General features: G+C 41.0%; 2 protein-coding genes across 3 annotated transcripts; both read left to right on the top strand.

Moving 5' to 3' along the window:
* Window positions 1-287: 287 nt before the first annotated feature.
* LOC121750565 (14 kDa zinc-binding protein-like) lies at window positions 288-10,312 on the top strand. Of its 2 annotated transcripts, none has more exons than XM_042145122.1 (5): window positions 288-496; window positions 568-625; window positions 8,870-8,959; window positions 9,464-9,581; window positions 10,042-10,312. In XM_042145122.1, the coding sequence occupies exons 1-5, from the start codon at window positions 375-377 to the stop codon at window positions 10,107-10,109; spliced, it is 456 nt and encodes a 151-aa protein (XP_042001056.1). In that variant the 5' UTR covers window positions 288-374; the 3' UTR covers window positions 10,110-10,312. The 2 variants fall into 2 exon arrangements, with proteins under 2 accessions (XP_042001056.1, XP_042001055.1); XM_042145121.1 differs by having other exon boundaries at window positions 289-496; window positions 568-622; window positions 8,867-8,959.
* A 2,981-nt stretch (window positions 10,313-13,293) lies between these two features.
* Window positions 13,294-13,830, top strand: LOC121752873. The gene has a single exon (XM_042147964.1). It carries the CDS (start codon window positions 13,294-13,296, stop codon window positions 13,828-13,830), a length of 537 nt encoding a protein of 178 aa, XP_042003898.1.
* Window positions 13,831-19,187: the final 5,357 nt, after the last annotated feature.

Raw genomic sequence — 19,187 nt, 5'->3', positions numbered from 1 at the left:
GATTGAGATGAAATGCTTCTCTTTAACTATTATTGAGAAAAACTATAAAAAAATGAAGATTTTATATAATTCTAAAACTAAGAAAAAAAAAAGATCTAAAATTTAAAATCATGTTATTGAGATTGTTTTTGAAAGTTTTTAGATGGGTTAGGGTGGGAGTTGAAAATTTATGACCCGAAAAATTCATAACCCGAATAGCCCGGCAACCCAAGTAGGTTAGTCCGAACCCAAACGAGTTAGTCTGATTGACATCCTTATTACTAGGAGATAGATTGACACCTCTCCGCTCAAGGAAGAATCATGTAATTGATTCAATACAAAAAATAGTACTAGTAATAGTAGGATAAATTAAAAGGAAAAAGACCTCAAATTCAATGAGCAAACAAGAAATCAACAGCAGCAGCCGCCTGCATCGACTCGCTTCTCATTTGGTTGCGCCGATGGCTTCGGAAAAAGAGGCTGCTCTTGCTGCTTCCCCCTCTGATTCTCCCACCATGTCCGCCTCTCTCTCTCTCTCACACGTCCCTGTATTCGAACTGATTTTTCTTGATTGTTTACAACGTGCAGATTCGACAAAATCATCAACAAGCAAATACCAGCCAACATCGTCTATGAGGATGAACAGTGATGAATCCGCGAATTTCTGATGTTTGTAAATGCTGGTAGAAGATAAAGACTACGACACAAAGAATTTACGTGGTTCGATTTACTGAAGTAAATCTACGTCCACGGGAAGAAGGGAGGGCAAGATTGTATTGCTTGATCTGGGATTACAGCTTACAACACAGACTTGCTATACGATCTTTTATCTCTAGAGTTAGTAAATCCTGGTCTATCAGATCTAAGTTCTATTTATATATTGAACTGAGATCGTGGCTTGCATCACCACCCTAAGTCGTGGAGGTCATGGAGGTCATGAGATCCTGCATGGCCACTGACTAGGCAGTGGCTTACATCATCAGTAATTATGTCGTGGATGTCGTGGAGGTCATGAGAGCCTGCATGGGTCCACCACTAGATAGATCGTGTAGTGGAGGTCGTGGCTCCCAGTTCGGTATTGCCGAGCAGCTTTTGCCGATGCTGAGACCGAACTGCTGAACTATTGCCGAGCAGCTTTGTAGAGCTTGATTGGTCGGCTTTTACCGAGCTATAGGCTGGGGCCGAACTCTTTGGTAACGCCGAACTGATACTCTTTCTTGGGCTTTAGGCTGATGGGCTTGTTTAGTACATACTCCATCATGTTTAGTACATACTCCATCACTACCCCCCCCGAAAAGCGAAGTGAATTACTTCGGCATTCTGGATAAAGGTACGGGGTAAGTTGATGTTTGTCCTCGGTCTTATGAAGTGAACTCTTCTTTGACCGGACTCGTCTTTGGTCTGATGAAATAAACATCTTTGACCGGACTCGTCTTTGGTCTGATGAAATAAACATCTTTGACCGGACTCGTCTTGTGTCCTAATTTGGCGAGTTTTATCGCTCGGATCGGACTTTCCGTTGTCCTAATTCAGGCAAGTTTTATCGCGAGAATCGGACTTTCGTTGCAGTTCGTTTCAGACGAAGTGCTTGATTCTTAAGCTGAATTGCGGTCTTGTATCCTCTTTAGAAGCTTTGACTCACAATCGTTGGCTTATTGCAGCTCGTTTCAGACGAACTGCTTGTTTAAGCTGAATTGTGGTCTTGTATCCTCTTTAGAAGCTTTGACTCACAATCGTTAGCTTGCATATGTTCTAAGAAGGGGATCAGCCTTCGAAGAACAAGATACCTCAGTAACATTTGTAAGAGACGACACGCACATAGACAGACAAAACGCACATAGACAAAACGCACAGAGACAAACAAAGACCAAGCAAACCAAATAAAGCACATTGACCGAAAAGGACTCAAGACTGACTGACCGGACTGTCTCTTACAAATGGAACTTCTTGAGGTTGGAAATGTGCCATGTTCGGGGTACCTGTTCTCCTGACATGTGAGCCAATTTGTAAGACCCTTTGCCGAGGACTTCTGACACCCGATACGGACCTTCCCATGTGGGTTCGAGCTTGCCCAGCTTTTCTGCTCGGCTTACTTCGTTGTTTCTCAAGACGAGATCTCCCACTTGAAATTGCAGCTTCTTCACCCTTTGGTTGTAATACCGGGCTACTTGCTCCTTGTACTTGGCTGCTTTTATGCATGCCAATTCTCTTCTTTCTTCGGCAAGATCTAGCTCGGCTCTCAGTCCGTCGTCATTCATTTCTGCTGAGAAGTTTAGAGTTCGGGGACTGGGTATGCCGATCTCCACCGGAATCACGGCTTCAGTGCCGTACACAAGACTGTACGGAGTTTCACCGTTGGAGGTTGTGGGTGTAGTTCGATAGGACCATAGGACTTGAGGGAGATTTTCTACCCATTGTCCTTTGGCTTGTTCTAACCGAGCTTTTAACCCTTTCACCAGGATACGATTTGTTACCTCCGTTTGTCCGTTTGCTTGTGGATGAGAGACCGAAGTGAACCGCTGTTGAATATTCAGCTCTTGGCACCAATTCTTGAACGTCTTGTCGGTGAACTGAGTCCCGTTATCCGAGATGAGGATGTGGGGTATGCCAAATCGGCACACTATGTTCTTCCAGACGAAATCCAATGCCTTCGAGCTCGTTATCGTAGCTAATGGTTCAGCTTCCACCCACTTCGTAAAGTAGTCCACGGCAACGATTAGGAATTTCATTTGCCGAGGAGCTTGAGGAAGTGGTCCCACTATGTCTATGCCCCATTGCATGAAAGGCCAAGGGCTTTGCATAGTGTATAGATCGGTCTGCGGCATCCTTGGGATATTTGCATGAATTTGGCACTTCGTACACTTCTTGACGAGCTGCACTGCCTCTTGTACCATGGTTGGCCAATAATATCCCCATCTCAGAACTTTTTTAGCTAAAGCTCTGGCTCCGATGTGGCTACCGCACGATCCTTCATGAACTTCTCTGAGGATGTAGTCCGTCTCTTCTGGTCCTACGCACCGCAATAACGGCTGGAGGTAAGACTTTCTAAAGAGGACTCCTTCATGAAGTTCGTACCGAAGTGCTCGGCACGTGATCTTCCGAGCTTCTCTCTTATCCTCGGGCAATTGTCCTTGATCCAGATACTGCAAGACCGGCGTCATCCAGTTCGGCGAGCTGGATACTGAATGTACCTCGGCTTCATCAATGCTTCGATGCATTAATTCTTCCGCCCTTGAGCTCGGATCTGAGGCCAACTTACTTAAGGTATCTGCTCGGCTATTTTCCGCTCTGGGAATGCGGATTATCCGAAAATAGGAGAAACTTCGGCTGATGCTTTGCGCTTTGTCCAAATACTTCTTCATTCTCTCGTCACGAGCTTCACTTGTACCCAACATGTGATTTACTATGACTTGTGAATCACAATGGACTTTGAGAGATTTGACGAGCAGACTTTGCGCTAACTGGAGTCCGGCCAGGAGGGCTTCGTACTCGGCTTCATTATTAGTAGTGGGGAATAGGAACCGAAGTGAGTAGGTTACCTCGTGTCCGTCGGGAGCGACAAGTAAAATACCAGCTCCACTTCCCATCTTGTTTGAAGCTCCATCTACGAATCCGCTCCAGCAGTCCGGCGGCTCTACTTCGGATTCCAAGGGCTGTGCTAGTTCGGCATTTTCAGAATTCTTCTGTTCGGCAATAACAGGAATTGCTTGATCGAACTTGGCCTCTGCAAGAAAATCTGCCAAGGCTTGTCCCTTGATGGCTTTCCGAGGTAGGTACTCGATTGAGTGTTCTCCCAGCTCTATGGCCCATTTGGCGATTCTGCCTGATGCTTCTGGCTTGGTCAAAACTTGCCGAAGAGGCAGATCGGTTAAGACGCATACCTTGTGAGCATAGAAGTATGGCCGCAGTCTCCTTGCTGCATTTACTAACTCCAGAGCAATTTTTTCCAGAGGTTGATACCTTGTTTCTGGACCTCTTAATGCTCGGCTTGTAAAGTAGATGGGAAACTGCTTTAGGCCTTCTTCTCGTACAAGCACCGCGCTAATGGTTTGATCGGATGCCGCTAAGTATAAGAAAATCACTTCGGCATCTGTTGGAGCAGAGAGAATTGGAAGCTCGGCTAAATAACTTTTGAGCTCGTCAAAAGCCTTTTTCTGCTCGGCTCCCCACTCAAACTTTGGTGCCTTTTTTAACACTTTGAAGAATGGCAGTTGCTTTTCGGCTGCTTGGGAAAGGAATCTATTCAATGCGGCTAGACATCCAGTTAGTCTTTGCACATCGTGTATGGACTTCGGCATCGCCATGTTCTGAATAACCTGAACTTTTGAGGGATTTGCCTTGAGTCCGTCCTTTGAAACCCAACAACCCAGAAATTTTCCCGAATCTACCAAAAAGGTACATTTTTGGGGGTTGAGTTTGAGGTTGGCTTTTCGGAGCACGTCGAGAGTGGATTTGAGGTTGTCTTCGTACTCCGAAGTGCTTTTGCTTTTGACAACTATGTCGTCGACATACACTTCAACCTGTTTTCCGATTAGGTGCCGGAAAAGCTTGTCTACCATCCTTTGATAAGTGGCTCCGGCATTCTTTAAACCGAATGGCATCTTTTTATAAGCGAAAATGCCGAAATCGGTAATGAAAGCTGTTTTCGGAGCGTCACTCTCATCCATCAACACTTGGTGATATCCTTTGTATAAATCAAGAAAACAGAAAATTTCGAAGCCGATCAAAGCTTCTACTTTTTTATCTATATTCGGAAGGGGATAGCAATCTTTAGGACAGTGCTTGTTTAGATCGGTAAAATCTATGCACATCCGCCATCCTCCTCCTTTTTTCTTGATCATCACAGGATTGGCCACCCAAGAAGGATATTTCACCTCGAATAGTACATCCGCTTTTAGTAATTGGCGGACTTCGTCATGGATGACTTGGCTTCTTTCTGCCGCAAAGAGTCTTTGCTTCTGTTTTACTGGCCGGATTGAAGGATCAATATTTAACCGATGAGTGATTACCTCGGGGGGCACTCCGGTCATGTCCAACGAAGACCATGCAAAGACATCTTTGTACTCCTTGAGGAGCTGAATGGTCTTTTCCCGGAGTAGAGGCGTTCCTGTGAAGCCGATCTTGACCGTTCTGGATGGATCATCTTCGTATAACTGAACGGTCATTGAGTTCGGCTCTGAAGTGACTTCGGTCATCTCGCTTGCCTCTGACTCCGGTTGCTGTGATTGCTATGCTTGATGGTGCCGAACTGATTGCTCGGCACTTTTAAGCGCAATCTGCAGACATTCTTTTGCTCTCTTTTGATCACCTCGGATGACCGCTATCCCACCTTTAGTGGGGATCTTGATGGTGAGGTGATAAGTAGAGCAAACGGCCTGAACTGTGTTGAGCCAGTCTCTCCCCAGGATGATGTTGTACGGGGACCGAGCTTTCACCACAAAGAACTCGATCATCGTATTGGAGCTTGTAGGCGCTTTTCCCACCGTGATCGGAAGGCTGATAATACCTTCAGGGCGGGTGTCCTCCTGGGCGAAACTTTTCAGAGGAAGTGGAGCCGGACTGAGCCGAGCTGGATCCACTTCCATTTTATCGAAACATTCTTTAAAAAGAACGCTGACTGACGCTCCTGTATCCACAAATACTCTGTGGATCAGTTTGTTTGCCACTCCGGCTTGAATGACAATAGCGTCTTGGTGAGGAGAGATGGCTGGGACGGGATCGGCATCTGAAAATGTAATCACTTCGTCTTTCTTCAGCCTTTTATGTGTCGGCTCCTCTTGATTGGAACCTCTGCGTTCTGCTTTTAGGGACGACTTAGTCTTCCCGGCAGGGAGAGCATCAATAGTCTGGATTACTCCATCATATTGCGGCTCGTCGTCGTCTTCGGGATCTTCATGCCTTTTCGGATCCTGAGGATTGCAGTTCGCACCTCTCTGCTTTTTGTTCTTTTTCGGCTGCTTGCTTTGGTATTTTTTTAACGTTCCTGTTTTCACAAGAACATCAATACCTGCAGCCAAATTTCGGCACTCCTCGGTATCGTGACCGTGGGCTTGATGGAAGGAGCAATATTGATCCTGAGGTCGCCGCGCGGCTGATTTCGTCATCCGCTTTGGTTTTTCGAACATATCGGAATGTAGTTCGAAAATTTCCATTTTTGACTTGTTTAATGGTACGAACTGAGCGGGCGGCTTCTCAGGATTGAGACGTGGCCACAATCTGCCTTGTACCGGTGCCCTTTGAATTCTTTCAAAAGGAGTTCGGCGAGGAAGCACCTGACCGCTTTGATCGGGCTTCTTTTTCTCTTCTCGGGATGAGCTGTCTAAAGACCGTTTTCGACGGTCTGCCTCATCCGCACGGGAAAACTGGTCCGCAATGTCCCACATTTCTTGAGCTGTTTGCGGACCGCACTCCACGAGCTTTCTGTAGAGAGCTCCGGGCAGGATTCCATTTTGGAATGCCGAAATGACAAGTAGATCATTGAGATTATCTACTTGTAGGCATTCCTTATGGAATCTCGTCAGGAAGTCGCTGATCTTTTCGTCGCGACCTTGACGTATAGAAAGCAGCTGAGCCGAAGTAATTCGGGCTTCCGCTTTCTGAAAGAACCTCCTATGGAAAGCATCCATTAGATCTCGGTAGGATCTAATGCTGCCTTGAGGAAGGCTGTCGAACCACCTTCTGGCGTTCCCGATGAGCAGCTCGGGGAACAGCTTGCACATATGGACCTCATTGAGACCCTGGTTCGCCATATTATATTGATAGCATCCCAAGAAGTCATGAGGATCCACTAGCCCGTCATAAGTCATTGACGGTGTCCGGTAGTTCCGTGGCAAAGGAGTTCGGGTGATATCGTCCGAGAACGGAGTCTTTAATGCTCCGTACATGGCGAACTCGACATCTCTTCGGTACGGAGGAGATGGAGTTCTCCTGTGGTTCCGGTACCGAGGAGGAACAGGAACATGTCGGGGTTGAGGATTCTTTCTCCTGGAAGACACGTCACTACTGCGGTAGTGACTTTCATGTCTGGATGAGGAGGGAGAATCCGCCGTTGTCTTCTCCGGCTGTTGGCTCTTCTGCAGGAAGGTTAAGAACTCCTCCTGCTTCTCGGCCAAGAACAGCTTGACAGCTTCATTTAAATCGGGCTGCTGGGAAGACTCGGTGCGATCTCTCCTGGAGTGGCTTGTTCCTTCTTCGTGAGAACTGGAGACAGATTTCTCACGAGGCTGCTTTCCAGGCCTATGGGCTGCTGGATTAGCTTCCTCATGGTTATCACGGACGGAGGCACGGGTGTTATGTGATCTGGTATGCATTTTTTTTTTTTTTTTTTTTTTAGTGGTGGAAAAAGGATCAAAAATTCGCTTTATCACAGATTTGGTTCTCTGGTTTCCCACAGACGGCGCCAGTGATGAATCCGCGAATTTCTGATGTTTGTAAATGCTGGTAGAAGATAAAGACTACGACACAAAGAATTTACGTGGTTCGATTTACTGAAGTAAATCTACGTCCACGGGAAGAAGGGAGGGCAAGATTGTATTGCTTGATCTGGGATTACAGCTTACAACACAGACTTGCTATACGATCTTTTATCTCTAGAGTTAGTAAATCCTGGTCTATCAGATCTAAGTTCTATTTATATATTGAACTGAGATCGTGGCTTGCATCACCACCCTAAGTCGTGGAGGTCATGGAGGTCATGAGATCCTGCATGGCCACTGACTAGGCAGTGGCTTACATCATCAGTAATTATGTCGTGGATGTCGTGGAGGTCATGAGAGCCTGCATGGGTCCACCACTAGATAGATCGTGTAGTGGAGGTCGTGGCTCCCAGTTCGGTATTGCCGAGCAGCTTTTGCCGATGCTGAGACCGAACTGCTGAACTATTGCCGAGCAGCTTTGTAGAGCTTGATTGGTCGGCTTTTACCGAGCTATAGGCTGGGGCCGAACTCTTTGGTAACGCCGAACTGATACTCTTTCTTGGGCTTTAGGCTGATGGGCTTGTTTAGTACATACTCCATCATGTTTAGTACATACTCCATCAAACAGGTTCTTTCTATTGCTTCACTGTTTTACCTCTTCCTCTCTCTGGGACAATAAAGGTCGATTCTTGTTTATTGGGAGTGTAGATTAAGTGATTATAAATTTGAAGTCTAATTGCTTGTAATGCCAAATTCGAATTTATCATTTCTTGATTATTTAGGGGAAATTTGTTCTTTCGCTGTCACTTTGGCTATACTATAAAATTGGGTCTCATTTTCTAGCTAAATAATAAATATTGGTCCTTATCAAATTTATCATGCCAAAATCTCAATGTATCAGTGAGCTTTCTGCTTCTGTGATGGTTAATGATACAGCCTTAACCTGTATCGTTTATTATTGGAGAAAACAAATGGTGGCAGAGTTTAATGGCATGGATTGGAAGAGTCTAAAAGGCAGAAGTTAAACTGAAATAAATTAGAGGAAATAAACAAGGAAGATGAAGAGGAAGGGACAGCAATAACTTGATAAGCTGTTATATTTTAAATGCATACTTTCAATAATCTAGCTGATAGGAATTATATATGTCCTTGAAGTTGGAGAAGGAATCATTATCAATATATATAAGAACTTTGGCTTTTACGGGAGATAATCTGTGGCCTACTTTGAAGGAGTGTTGTTCATTCTAACCATTTCACAAACAATCATTGGCATCGCCATTTCATCTCTAACAGTTAATTTGCTACAGAAATTTTAAGATTCATAATAAATTGTATTGCTTTTGTCATAAACTGGTCATTTGTAGTGTATCTCAGTTATTTTTCACCATCTAAGGAGTATGTAGGGAAATAGTTCTACTTGTTTGAACTCGAAAACTTGTGGCAAACTGTTCGAACTCATGATTTACCTTTTGCAGGTTCTTGCTTTCAGGGACATAGCTCCCCAAGCGCCTACTCACATCCTCATCATCCCTAATGTTAGGGATGGACTGATTGGGATTTCGACGGTAGTTTCTTCTTGATTTACATACTCCACTCCTTATTTGCTCCCTTTCTCTGCACTTGATTTCCCAGTTCATGATCTTTAAGTCTCTTAAATTTTTACCAATCTAAATTCTGATATGTTACGGGGCATTAACTGATTGCTGAATTGTTTGAAGCATGAAGTTTGTTGAATACCGAATTGATATGTTGCAAATCTTTTATGCAAGTTTTTAAGGGAAGACGAAAATTCGTATAGTCTTAAACTCTGTGGTGTAGACATATTACAACTCATCACAAGCTATGAAGATCATGTCTCGAGCTTATATCTTGTGAGACTGGCTTTCCTAATCGTTATGACTTATGAGTATCGAATCTCTCCTCAACATCTGCCCTCGACCAAAGATGAGGGAGGTGGTGTAATCTAGGGCTTGCTGTTTAGGGCCTTTCAAAAACTATGCAGTTCTTGAAACCATCATAGAAAATGTGCATACTTAAACATTGATGTATGGTTTGGTTTATTAATGTAGGCGGAGGAGAGGCACTGTGAGATTCTTGGCCGTCTTCTATACACAGCAAAGCTCGTGGCGAAACAGGAAGGCCTTAAGGATGGCTTCAGAATTGTGATTAACGATGGACCAAATGGATGTTAGTAGCATCCTCTGTTTATCTCTTGCATTTAAATAGTCTTTCAATTCCTTTATACTCCCTCCATCCGCGAATAGGAGTCCCGTTTCATAATTAACATAAATGGTAAAGAGGCCCCACATTCCACTAACTCATTCCACTCACTTATCATTTAAAACCAATATATACAAGTGGGACTCATATTCCACTAACTTTCTTCCACCCCACTTTTCTTAACATTTCTTAAAACCCATGGCGAAAGATAATGGGACTCCTATTCGGGGACAGAGGGAGTAATGAATGTTTAGTTCGGGCGATAAACTTAGATTCTAAAAAACTAGTATAGGTTAAACTTGGATTGGACGAATTATTTTGAGCTTGTTTTGGTAATGTATAATCCTTCGGTTAGTCTATCATATAAGGTCAATCGCCCAAAGTAAATGCTCCATTAGTTGATCTTGAAATCGTTTCTATTATACAGGTCAATCAGTCTACCACCTGCACATTCATCTTCTTGGTGGACGTCAAATGAACTGGCCGCCGGGCTAAGACAGGGGCACGACCAACACGTGTGTAATACCCTACTCCACTTTGAAATCCTTGTCTGCATTTTGTTTGAACTTTGGGAATATGAATAAATGTATTAAGATGGCTGCTTTATACACTGAATGAAGTTGACAGAACCTTGTAGGTTTCATAGAGATATTTGTTGCTTCTTTTGAGTGGTAAAAGGAAGAAGTGTGTATTAGTAATGCGTGTGATATTATGATGTCATTTGGACCCTGCTTTTTGGATCCGCCTGGTCTGGACCCCTACAAAAATCGGGTTTTGTTGGGAAAAACGAAAATGAAAAAATAAATAGTCTTATTTATAGACGACACGGGTTTTAATGAGAAATTGGTAAAATATGAGAGAAGAAGAAGTAGAAGAAAAAAAGGTAAAGTAAGAGAGAAAGAGGTAGAAAAAGTAGGGAAAGTATGAGAGAGGAGAAAAAGTGAATAAAGTATGGAAGAGAAATTTTCTATTTTTAGAAATAAGACTAATTGTTTTTCGTAGAGGTAGGGCGTAAAATGTTTTAATATTTTCAAGGTAATTAATTTCAGTCAACAGTTTGGACAAAGATTTGTTACTACTGCATTACTCTTTCTATATATATATATATATATATACCGTTTGATCCTATAAGCTTTGCGACTGATTGCCTTTCACTTTCCGGTTTTCTTTCTTCTTCCTCTTTTGTTTGCTTTTCGTATACTCCATGAAACTGATTGCAACAGCCCAACATTTTGGTAGGATTTGTGTGTGTCAAAATTGATTGCAATTGCAGTTGAGGTTAGGATTGGTGACTGTCAAAATTTTGGTAGGGAGGAATGTTGCAATTTTGTGGACTCGATAGACCATCAATATTCGAGTTTAGTTCCTAGGCTTGTATGAATGAGATATGCTTGAAAAGTGATGCATAAGAAACGAAACCTGTACATATGTAGCGAGCCGAGAAGCATGCAATAACAATCGTTTATGAATGATAATGTATAGAGCAGTTCCATTTACATATGTAGAAGTGGATGTTTGCTGCAATGATTTTAATTCTCCAATCAAACAGCCCTTATAATTTACCTTCACAAAACACCCTAATTAGTTTGGCCCAATACAATGTTAAGAAGATGTTTTAAGGGTATAATTCTACAAGACGCCATCCATGAATTTGTTATCAGGAGAGAACAAGCAGTCGACAAAAAAGTAAATGATTCAAATAAATATAAAGACTAAAGTTCACATTTGATCATAAACGTATCACCATTTTATGATTTTGGCCTAGCACATTAACTTTTGGATTTTTGAATCTCGAACAAATGAAATAGTTCGGAAATGGTCATTTTTCATGGGTCCGTCTAAAACTGACGATCAACACCAATCAGTACTAATTCATAATTAATCAGCAACTTAAACAAAACTAAATTTTTCCCTAATATTTATTCTTATTATGGAAAAATTAGAGTATTAATACCTCCCTTTGGAGTAAAGTCTATTTCCTCCTATCTATAGTATAAGAGTTTATTTATAATTTTCTCCCTTGTATAGAAGTTAATTTAAAAAAACAAACAAACTTAGATTAATAAATAAACAACCCAATTTCCACATCAATTCACAAAAAATAGCCCAATTAACGCATCAATTTGGAATTTGCTCCATAATTCAGTACAATTTCTTCTTCAATTTGACCGTTTCATCATCCTAACGTCAATTTACGAAGCTTCAAACAATGAGAGAGTGGTGAAGATAGATGGAATTAAAGCTTGATTAAAGTCCGCAATCGAGTTATCTGAATCCGGTTTCATGATGATGACTTTTTGGCGGGGGATGAATTCCTCGGCGGAGTTGAGAAGGATGTGATGTCGGAATTGGAGTCGAAGACGACATAGTATAGAAGTGTAAGAGACGATAGAAAGAGTTGTTTTGTTTTTTGAATTCTCTGTTTTCTTTTAATTTGTAATCTAATTTATGTTTTAAAATATGTAGGGAAAATATTAGATATTATTTAAGTTGCTAATAATCATGGACTAGTAAAGTAATCAAGTTAAAAGTGACTCTATTGGCATTCACAGTCAGTTTTAGATGAAACCGTAATAAAAATATTAGTTTTTGTTTAAGTGGCTAATAATCTAATTCTCGATACTATTTTCGTTTGTTCGGCATAAAAAAAAGACTTTACTCAAAAATCATAAAAATAACTATATATTTAAGATAAAAAATAGACTTTACTCTAAAGGGATGTATTAATATGACAACACTCTTTATTGTAACACCATACCACCAATTTAAACCGTTAGATCTGAAGATCGTGTAATTCTCTAGCTGCCACGTGACAACCTATTTTAATTAAATTGGAAGATAAAAAAATGTTGAACGGTAAAATCAGTATTCTCTATTTTTAGTCTGTTACCAAATTGCAGTCTTACTCTATGAATATTGCAGTGTTATTCTATGAATATTGTCGTGTTACGTGTCTGCATAATTCGTAATAGTTTTTACCATACCAACTTGCAGTCTTACTCTATGAACATTGCAGTATTGCTAAGTAGTATTTGCAGTTTACATATTACTAAATCCGTTTCTGATTTAAAATTTTGGGAATTGTCTAAAATATCCACGCCTGCAACATCCAACACATAAGACTGCAATCCGAACTCTATTTCATCATTTCAATCCTATGCGTCCATCTTATAGATCTAAGAGCTAGGTTTAGTGGTATATTGTCACTTTAAATATGATGGCACCCTAATGCTCCCCTTACTCTAAATATAAAAGAGGTATTTTGCCTATGTGGTTTCTTTTTATGGTTCTGTGAAAGATGATGAAACTGACGTCGACTTCTTCCCATGCATGTTGTGTTTCAGTCGACAACATGGAGCTTCCTCGCTTCCTCCTCATGCATGCCACGTCACTGCCGTGTCAACATTAGATATTTTGGATGAGTTAGTTGGGAAGTTAGTTAGAAGATGAGTTAGTTATAGAGTTAGTTAGAAGATATTTTGCTTACTTACTTAGCTCATTCTATTGTATAAATAGTGTAGTTTTCTCTCTTGTAATGCTCAATGAATCCTTCTATGAAGTTGATTTCATTCCTCTTTGGATCATATGAATCATAGTTCAATATTTTCTACATGGTATCAGATGTGATTTGATTTTCTTCCGCTGTTCAATCACTATCTCTTCTTCATTTCTTCTCATCATGGCACGTGGTAGTAGTTCGAATAACAACGCAAATGTGATTCAATCTTCTCCTATGGAGGACAATTCCAGTCCCTACTATCTTCATCCTAGTGACAATCCGAGCTTGCAGCTAGTTCCTCACGTGCTCACTGGATCTAACTACATTCATTGGAGTCGATCGGTTAACACTGCACTTTTGGCGAAGAATAAGATCGCCTTTGTCAATGGAGCTCTTCGTCGGCCACATGATGATGATCTGCTATTCCTAGCCTGGTTGCGGTACAATAGCATGGTTGTATCATGGCTCAGAAACTCAATTTCTCCTCAGATATGCTCCAGCATAATATACCTTGATGATGCTCATGAGATCTGGTCAGATTTACGCATTCGCTTCTCTCAGCTTGACTTTGCTCGAGCCTATCAATTGAAGCAACGCATCATGTCTCTGAATCAAGGAAAAGATGATGTCAATGCCTACTTCACCAATCTTCGAATCGTTTGGGATGTAAACAAGCACTCTCAACCGGTTGCTTGGTGCATTAGTGCCTTAAAATGACATGAGTATCAGGAACAAGAGTGCACAATGCAGTTTCTGATAGGATTAAATCCTAATTTCGCTCAGATCCGATCTAGTATCCTCTCTATGGTTCCAATTCATCCTCTATCAAAAGTGTTCTCACTTGTTTTGCTGGAGGAAAGGTAACGAACTATTGATGGCTATTCTTCAGTTATATCTCCTTCTATGAGTGAGCAGCCTTATTTAGCCAATGCTGCAACATCTCAATCATACAATAAGGGGAGAATCTGTTCACATTGTGGCAAGAATAACCACACAGTGGACAAATGCTTTGTTCTCCACGGTTTTCCTCCAGGTTTTGGTAAAGGAAAAAGCAAATTTGGTGCTGGTGGCAAGGAGATCAAGTCTGTTAATTTTGTGGAGGATTGCATTGAAGATTCATGTGATAAATCTGCCTTCTCTCCATCAATGAGCATGCCTTCTCAGGAGCAATGTCAGCAGCTCATAAACTTGCTTCAGTCTCAACTTGCTGCTGCTGCCACCTTCACTCCATCCACTCTAACTTCCTCCACCTCTGCCGCACCAAATATGCCTTCATCTCCTCATAATGTTCCTTTCACATGTACTACTCTTTTCTCCAAATCCTTCATCAATTCCATTTCTAAATCTCCATCAGTTTGGCTGTTAGACACTGGAGCCACACATCATATTTGTTGTGACCTATCTATGTTTAATTCCCCTTCTCCTATTCAAAATGCCTCTGTAAACTTACCTAATGGTGCCACAGCTCCTGTTACACATATTGGAACTGTGCACCTAACTTCCTCAATCACTCTTTACTATGTCCTATATGTGCCTACCTTTTCTTTCAATCTTATTTCTGTGAGTTCCTTAACTTCATCCCTGCCATGTACTGTCATTTTCACTCATAATTCTATTGAAATTCAGGCAGCTTCTCAGGAAATTGTGATTGGGAGGGGTAGCAGATTGAGAAATTTGTACATACTTGATGTTTCTTCTGATTCCAAGAATGTAGAAGGTTCTCTCATTCCTTCTTCTTTTACTTCATCTATTGATGTTTCTTATGCAAATTCTGTTGCTAGCATAGATGTTTGGCATAAAAGGTTGGGGCATGTATCCTTTGGGAAACTAAAATCCATGTATGATATTCTCAATTTTCCAAATAGAACTCCTTCATTGTGTGACATTTGTCCTCTTGCCAAACAAAAACATCTACCTTTCTCAAAATCTGATTCTAATGCCACCAACTGTTTTGATCTCATACATTGTCATGTATGGGGACCCTTAAACCCCTCCACCACCCAGGGATACAAATACTTTCTTACTATAGTGGATGATTGCTCTAGATTTGTCTGGACTTTCTTAATGCACAACAAGTCTGATGTTGGAGCCATACTTCCAAAATTCTTCAATACAGTCCTTACTCAATTCTCCAAAAAGATAAAAGCCATTCGTTGTGACAATGCTGCAGAACTAAACATACATTCCTTATTCTCATCCTTTGGAACCATCATTCAACACTTATGTGTTGAAACTCCACAGCAAAATGCTCGGGTAGAAAGAAAACATCAACACCTCTTGAATGTTGCTAGGAGTCTGCTGTTTCAATCTTTTCTTCCCATCCATTTTTGGGGAGATTGCATTCTCACAGCTTCTTATCTAATAAATAGAGTCCCATCATCTGTTTTACCAGATAATATGACACCATTTCAAGTCCTTTTTCAAAAACCCCCATCTTATTCACATTTGAAAGTGATTGGATGCCTCTGTTATGCTTCAACTCTAGAGCGGGGTAGGGACAAATTTTCACCTAGAGCCATTAAGTGTGCTCTGTTAGGATATCCCTCTAATTATAAGGGGTATAAACTCATTGACTTGGACTCTATGCAAGAAATAATCACAAGAAATGTCACATTTCATGAGGATATTTTTCCACTCTCACATTTATCTCCTTCAGATTTTCCCACTTCTTCTCAAACTCCAAATATTCCTAAACCAGCTCCACACATTTCTCCTACCTCAAATACAGACCTCATCACTCCCCCTCCAAATAAAGCAAGCATTTCCAGCCATGGCAGAACAATAAAACCACCATCTCACCTCACTGACTTCATCTGCAACTCTGTTGCATCAGCCACTCCATATCTAATTTCTTCTTACTTCAGCCTATCCAAACTCTCTCCTGAGTATCTAAAATGTGTAATACTCATGTCTACCATATATGAACCTGCCACGTACAACAAAGCCTCCCAATATGAAGAGTGACAGCAAGCAATGCAAGATGAACTGGTAGCTTTTTCAAGAACAGACACATGGTCTGTTACTGTTCTCCCTCCTGGCAAAGTACCCATTGATTGCAAATGGGTCTATAAAGTGAAGTATAATCCAGATGCTACAATAGAGAGATATAAAGCAAGGCTAGTTGCCAAAGGATTCACTCAACTTGAAGGAGTGGACTTTCTAGACACTTTTTCTCCAGTAGCAAAGCTCACTACTGTGAAAATGCTCCTTACTTTAGCTGCTATAAAGGGTTGGTTTTTGTCTCACCTTGATATAAATAATGTCTTCCTCTATGGTGATTTGGAAGAGGATATTTATATGACACTGCCTCCAGGATATGGTGTTGATTGGCAGTCTGTTGAAGGGGCAAACTCAGAATCAACTCTTGTGTGCAAATTAAAGAAGTCTCTCTATGGTTTAAAACAAGCATCAAGGCAATGGTACTTAAAACTCTGAAGTGCTAAAAGGCTTTGGTTTGCAACAGTCTTCCTCTGATCACTCTTTCTTCTTCAAGAATGACAGCATTGGTTTCTTTGGAATTGTGGTGTATGTTGATGATATTCTAGTTGCCACTACTCATCCAGAAATGACTGAGGATTTCAAAGTATTCCTATCACAGCATTTCAAGTTCAAGAATCTTGGAGCTCCCAAATACTTTCTTGGACTAGAGATTGCAAGAAATAAGAAAGGAGTATTTGTCTCTCAGAGGAAATACACAATGGATCCATTGAGAGACACATGAATGCTTGGTTGTAAGCCCTCTGTTGTGCCCATGGATCCTCTAAAGAAGTTGAAATTGGACTTTGGCACACCCTTAAAGATGCATCAAAATACAGAAGACCTATTGGAAAACTACTCTATCTCTGCATTACTAGACCAGATGTTACCTTTGCAATGCATAAGCTAAGTCAATATGTTTCAAATCCAAGTGATGAGCATTGGGAAGCAGCTGAAAAGGTCCTCGGATATTTGAAGAGTTCACCCGGACATGGCTTATTCTATTCAAGTAATAGCAAAATGAGTTTGAGCATCTTCTCTGATGCAGATTGGGCAGCATGTCCAGATACAAGGAAATCTATGACTGGCTATTGTCTGTTCATTGGTTCTTCAATGATTTCATGGAAAGCAAAGAAGCAAAATATCATTTCTCGTTCATCAGCAGAGGCTGAGTACAGAGCCATGGCCCAGGCAACATGTGAAGTAGTGTGGGTTGTTGCTCTCCTCAAAGATTTTGGGATAAGAATTGAAAAGGTTGTTCCATTGTATTGTGATAATCAATCGGCCATCCACATTTTCTCAAATCCAGTTTTCCACGAAAGAACCAAGCACATTGAGATTGATTGCCATACAGTAAGAGAAATTTTTTTAGAAAGTGTGCTAAAGCCATTGCACATTAGAAATAATCTCCAACTAGCGGACATCTTCACTAAACCCTTAGGAACGTTGGCTTTTCGTTCTATATTGAGCAAGATGAATTTTGAGAGCTTATACAATCCATCTTGAAGGGGCATGTGAAAGATGATGAAACTGGCATCGACTTCTTCCCACGCATGCTGTGTTTCAGTCGACAACATGGAGCTTCCTCGCTTCCTCCTCATGCATGCCACGTCACTGTCGTGTCAACATTAGATATTTTGGATGAGTTAGTTGGGAAGCTAGTTAGAAGATGAGTTAGTTAGAAGATATTTTGCTTACTTACTTAGCTCATTCTCTTGTATAAATAGTGTACTTTTCTCTCTTGTAATGCTCAATGAATCATTCTATTGATTGATTTCATTCCTCTTTGGATCATATGAATCCTAGTTCAATATTTTCTACAGGTTCTCACTTTGGCATGTAAATTTTTTCTTTTATTTTCTCCTATTTCTTTCCACACTCACTTTTGTTTTTGTTTTTTTTTATTCCATGAGTTTTTCGCTCGGAATAATTCTATTTTTGGTAATGCATGTTAATGGAATTCCATTTTTATGAAGGGTTTTAGTTGTATTCCGACTCAGGGAGTGACGCATAACCGTTATGCGTCGTTAATAGAGAGATGCATAACCATCATGCGTCGTTATTTAGTGACGCATAAGCATTATGCGTCTTTAAAGACGCAACACAGTTGTGCGTCTTTCGTAAATGATGCATAACACTTATGCGTCTTTTCCTAGCGACGCATAACACTTATGCGTCTTCCGTCGGGTTTTAAAACAGTCAGAAGGCTTCGCAGCACAGAGCAGAAGCAGTGAACCAAGCGAACAAACCGGCAGAAACCGACTTCATCCGACGGATCCCAGCAATTTCCGGTGAATTTCCATCATTTTCAAACATATTCCGGTAATTGTTCTTCAATTTGGGTAAATACATCCTTTATTGCGTAATTTGTGCTAGTTTTCCATAATTTAGAAAAATTAGGGTTTATGAAGAAATTGATGGATTTTTGGTCGATTTTTGTTGTTTTGTTGCCTATTTGTGTATTTCATATGCATATAATTCAATGGGTAGAAGTAAGTGATTCAGTTTTTGTAATTGCGCCCCTTTTGTTGCCTATTTGAATATTGATTATGTTTTCAAATTGGAATATAGCTTGTCGTTTTCCATTGAAGTTGCAATTTAGTTAGATTGTTGAGTTTTTATGATAAAAATTGAATCTTGGTTATGTTTTACAATATATTTCAAAAAACATTTGGGTGAATGTAGATGGCATCTGCAAGTTCCAAATAACAGTTATGTTATGGACTTGAGGATCCATCATTACTCTTTCATCAAAACGAACACATTTCAGCCTCATTGTTGGCAAATGGCACAACAAATGTTTTGAGAGTTCGTAGGACGGAGAGTAAGGTTTGGGCAGTGCCAATACATGAAAATGTGAAGTATTGGCTTGATGTATGGGGTTTCAAAGGCGTGTTGGAATGTGAAAGGCCGATGAGGATGGACAACGAGCTTATAACTGCCTTGATCGAGCGCTGGAGGCCTGAGACACACTGTTTCCACCTACCAGTTGGAGAAGTTACCGTAACCTTACAGGATGTGCAAAGCCTGTGGGGTTTGAGAGCAGACGGTCGTGTTTTTACTGGCCGTGACTACCCTATCGGATATGAAGATTGGCC

Source organism: Salvia splendens, chromosome 10 (assembly GCF_004379255.2).
Source record: "Salvia splendens isolate huo1 chromosome 10, SspV2, whole genome shotgun sequence".
In the NCBI taxonomy this organism is placed as follows: Eukaryota; Viridiplantae; Streptophyta; class Magnoliopsida; order Lamiales; family Lamiaceae; genus Salvia; species Salvia splendens.
Note: the sequence above shows the minus strand (reverse complement) of the source record. Positions and strands in the feature narration are given on the sequence as shown.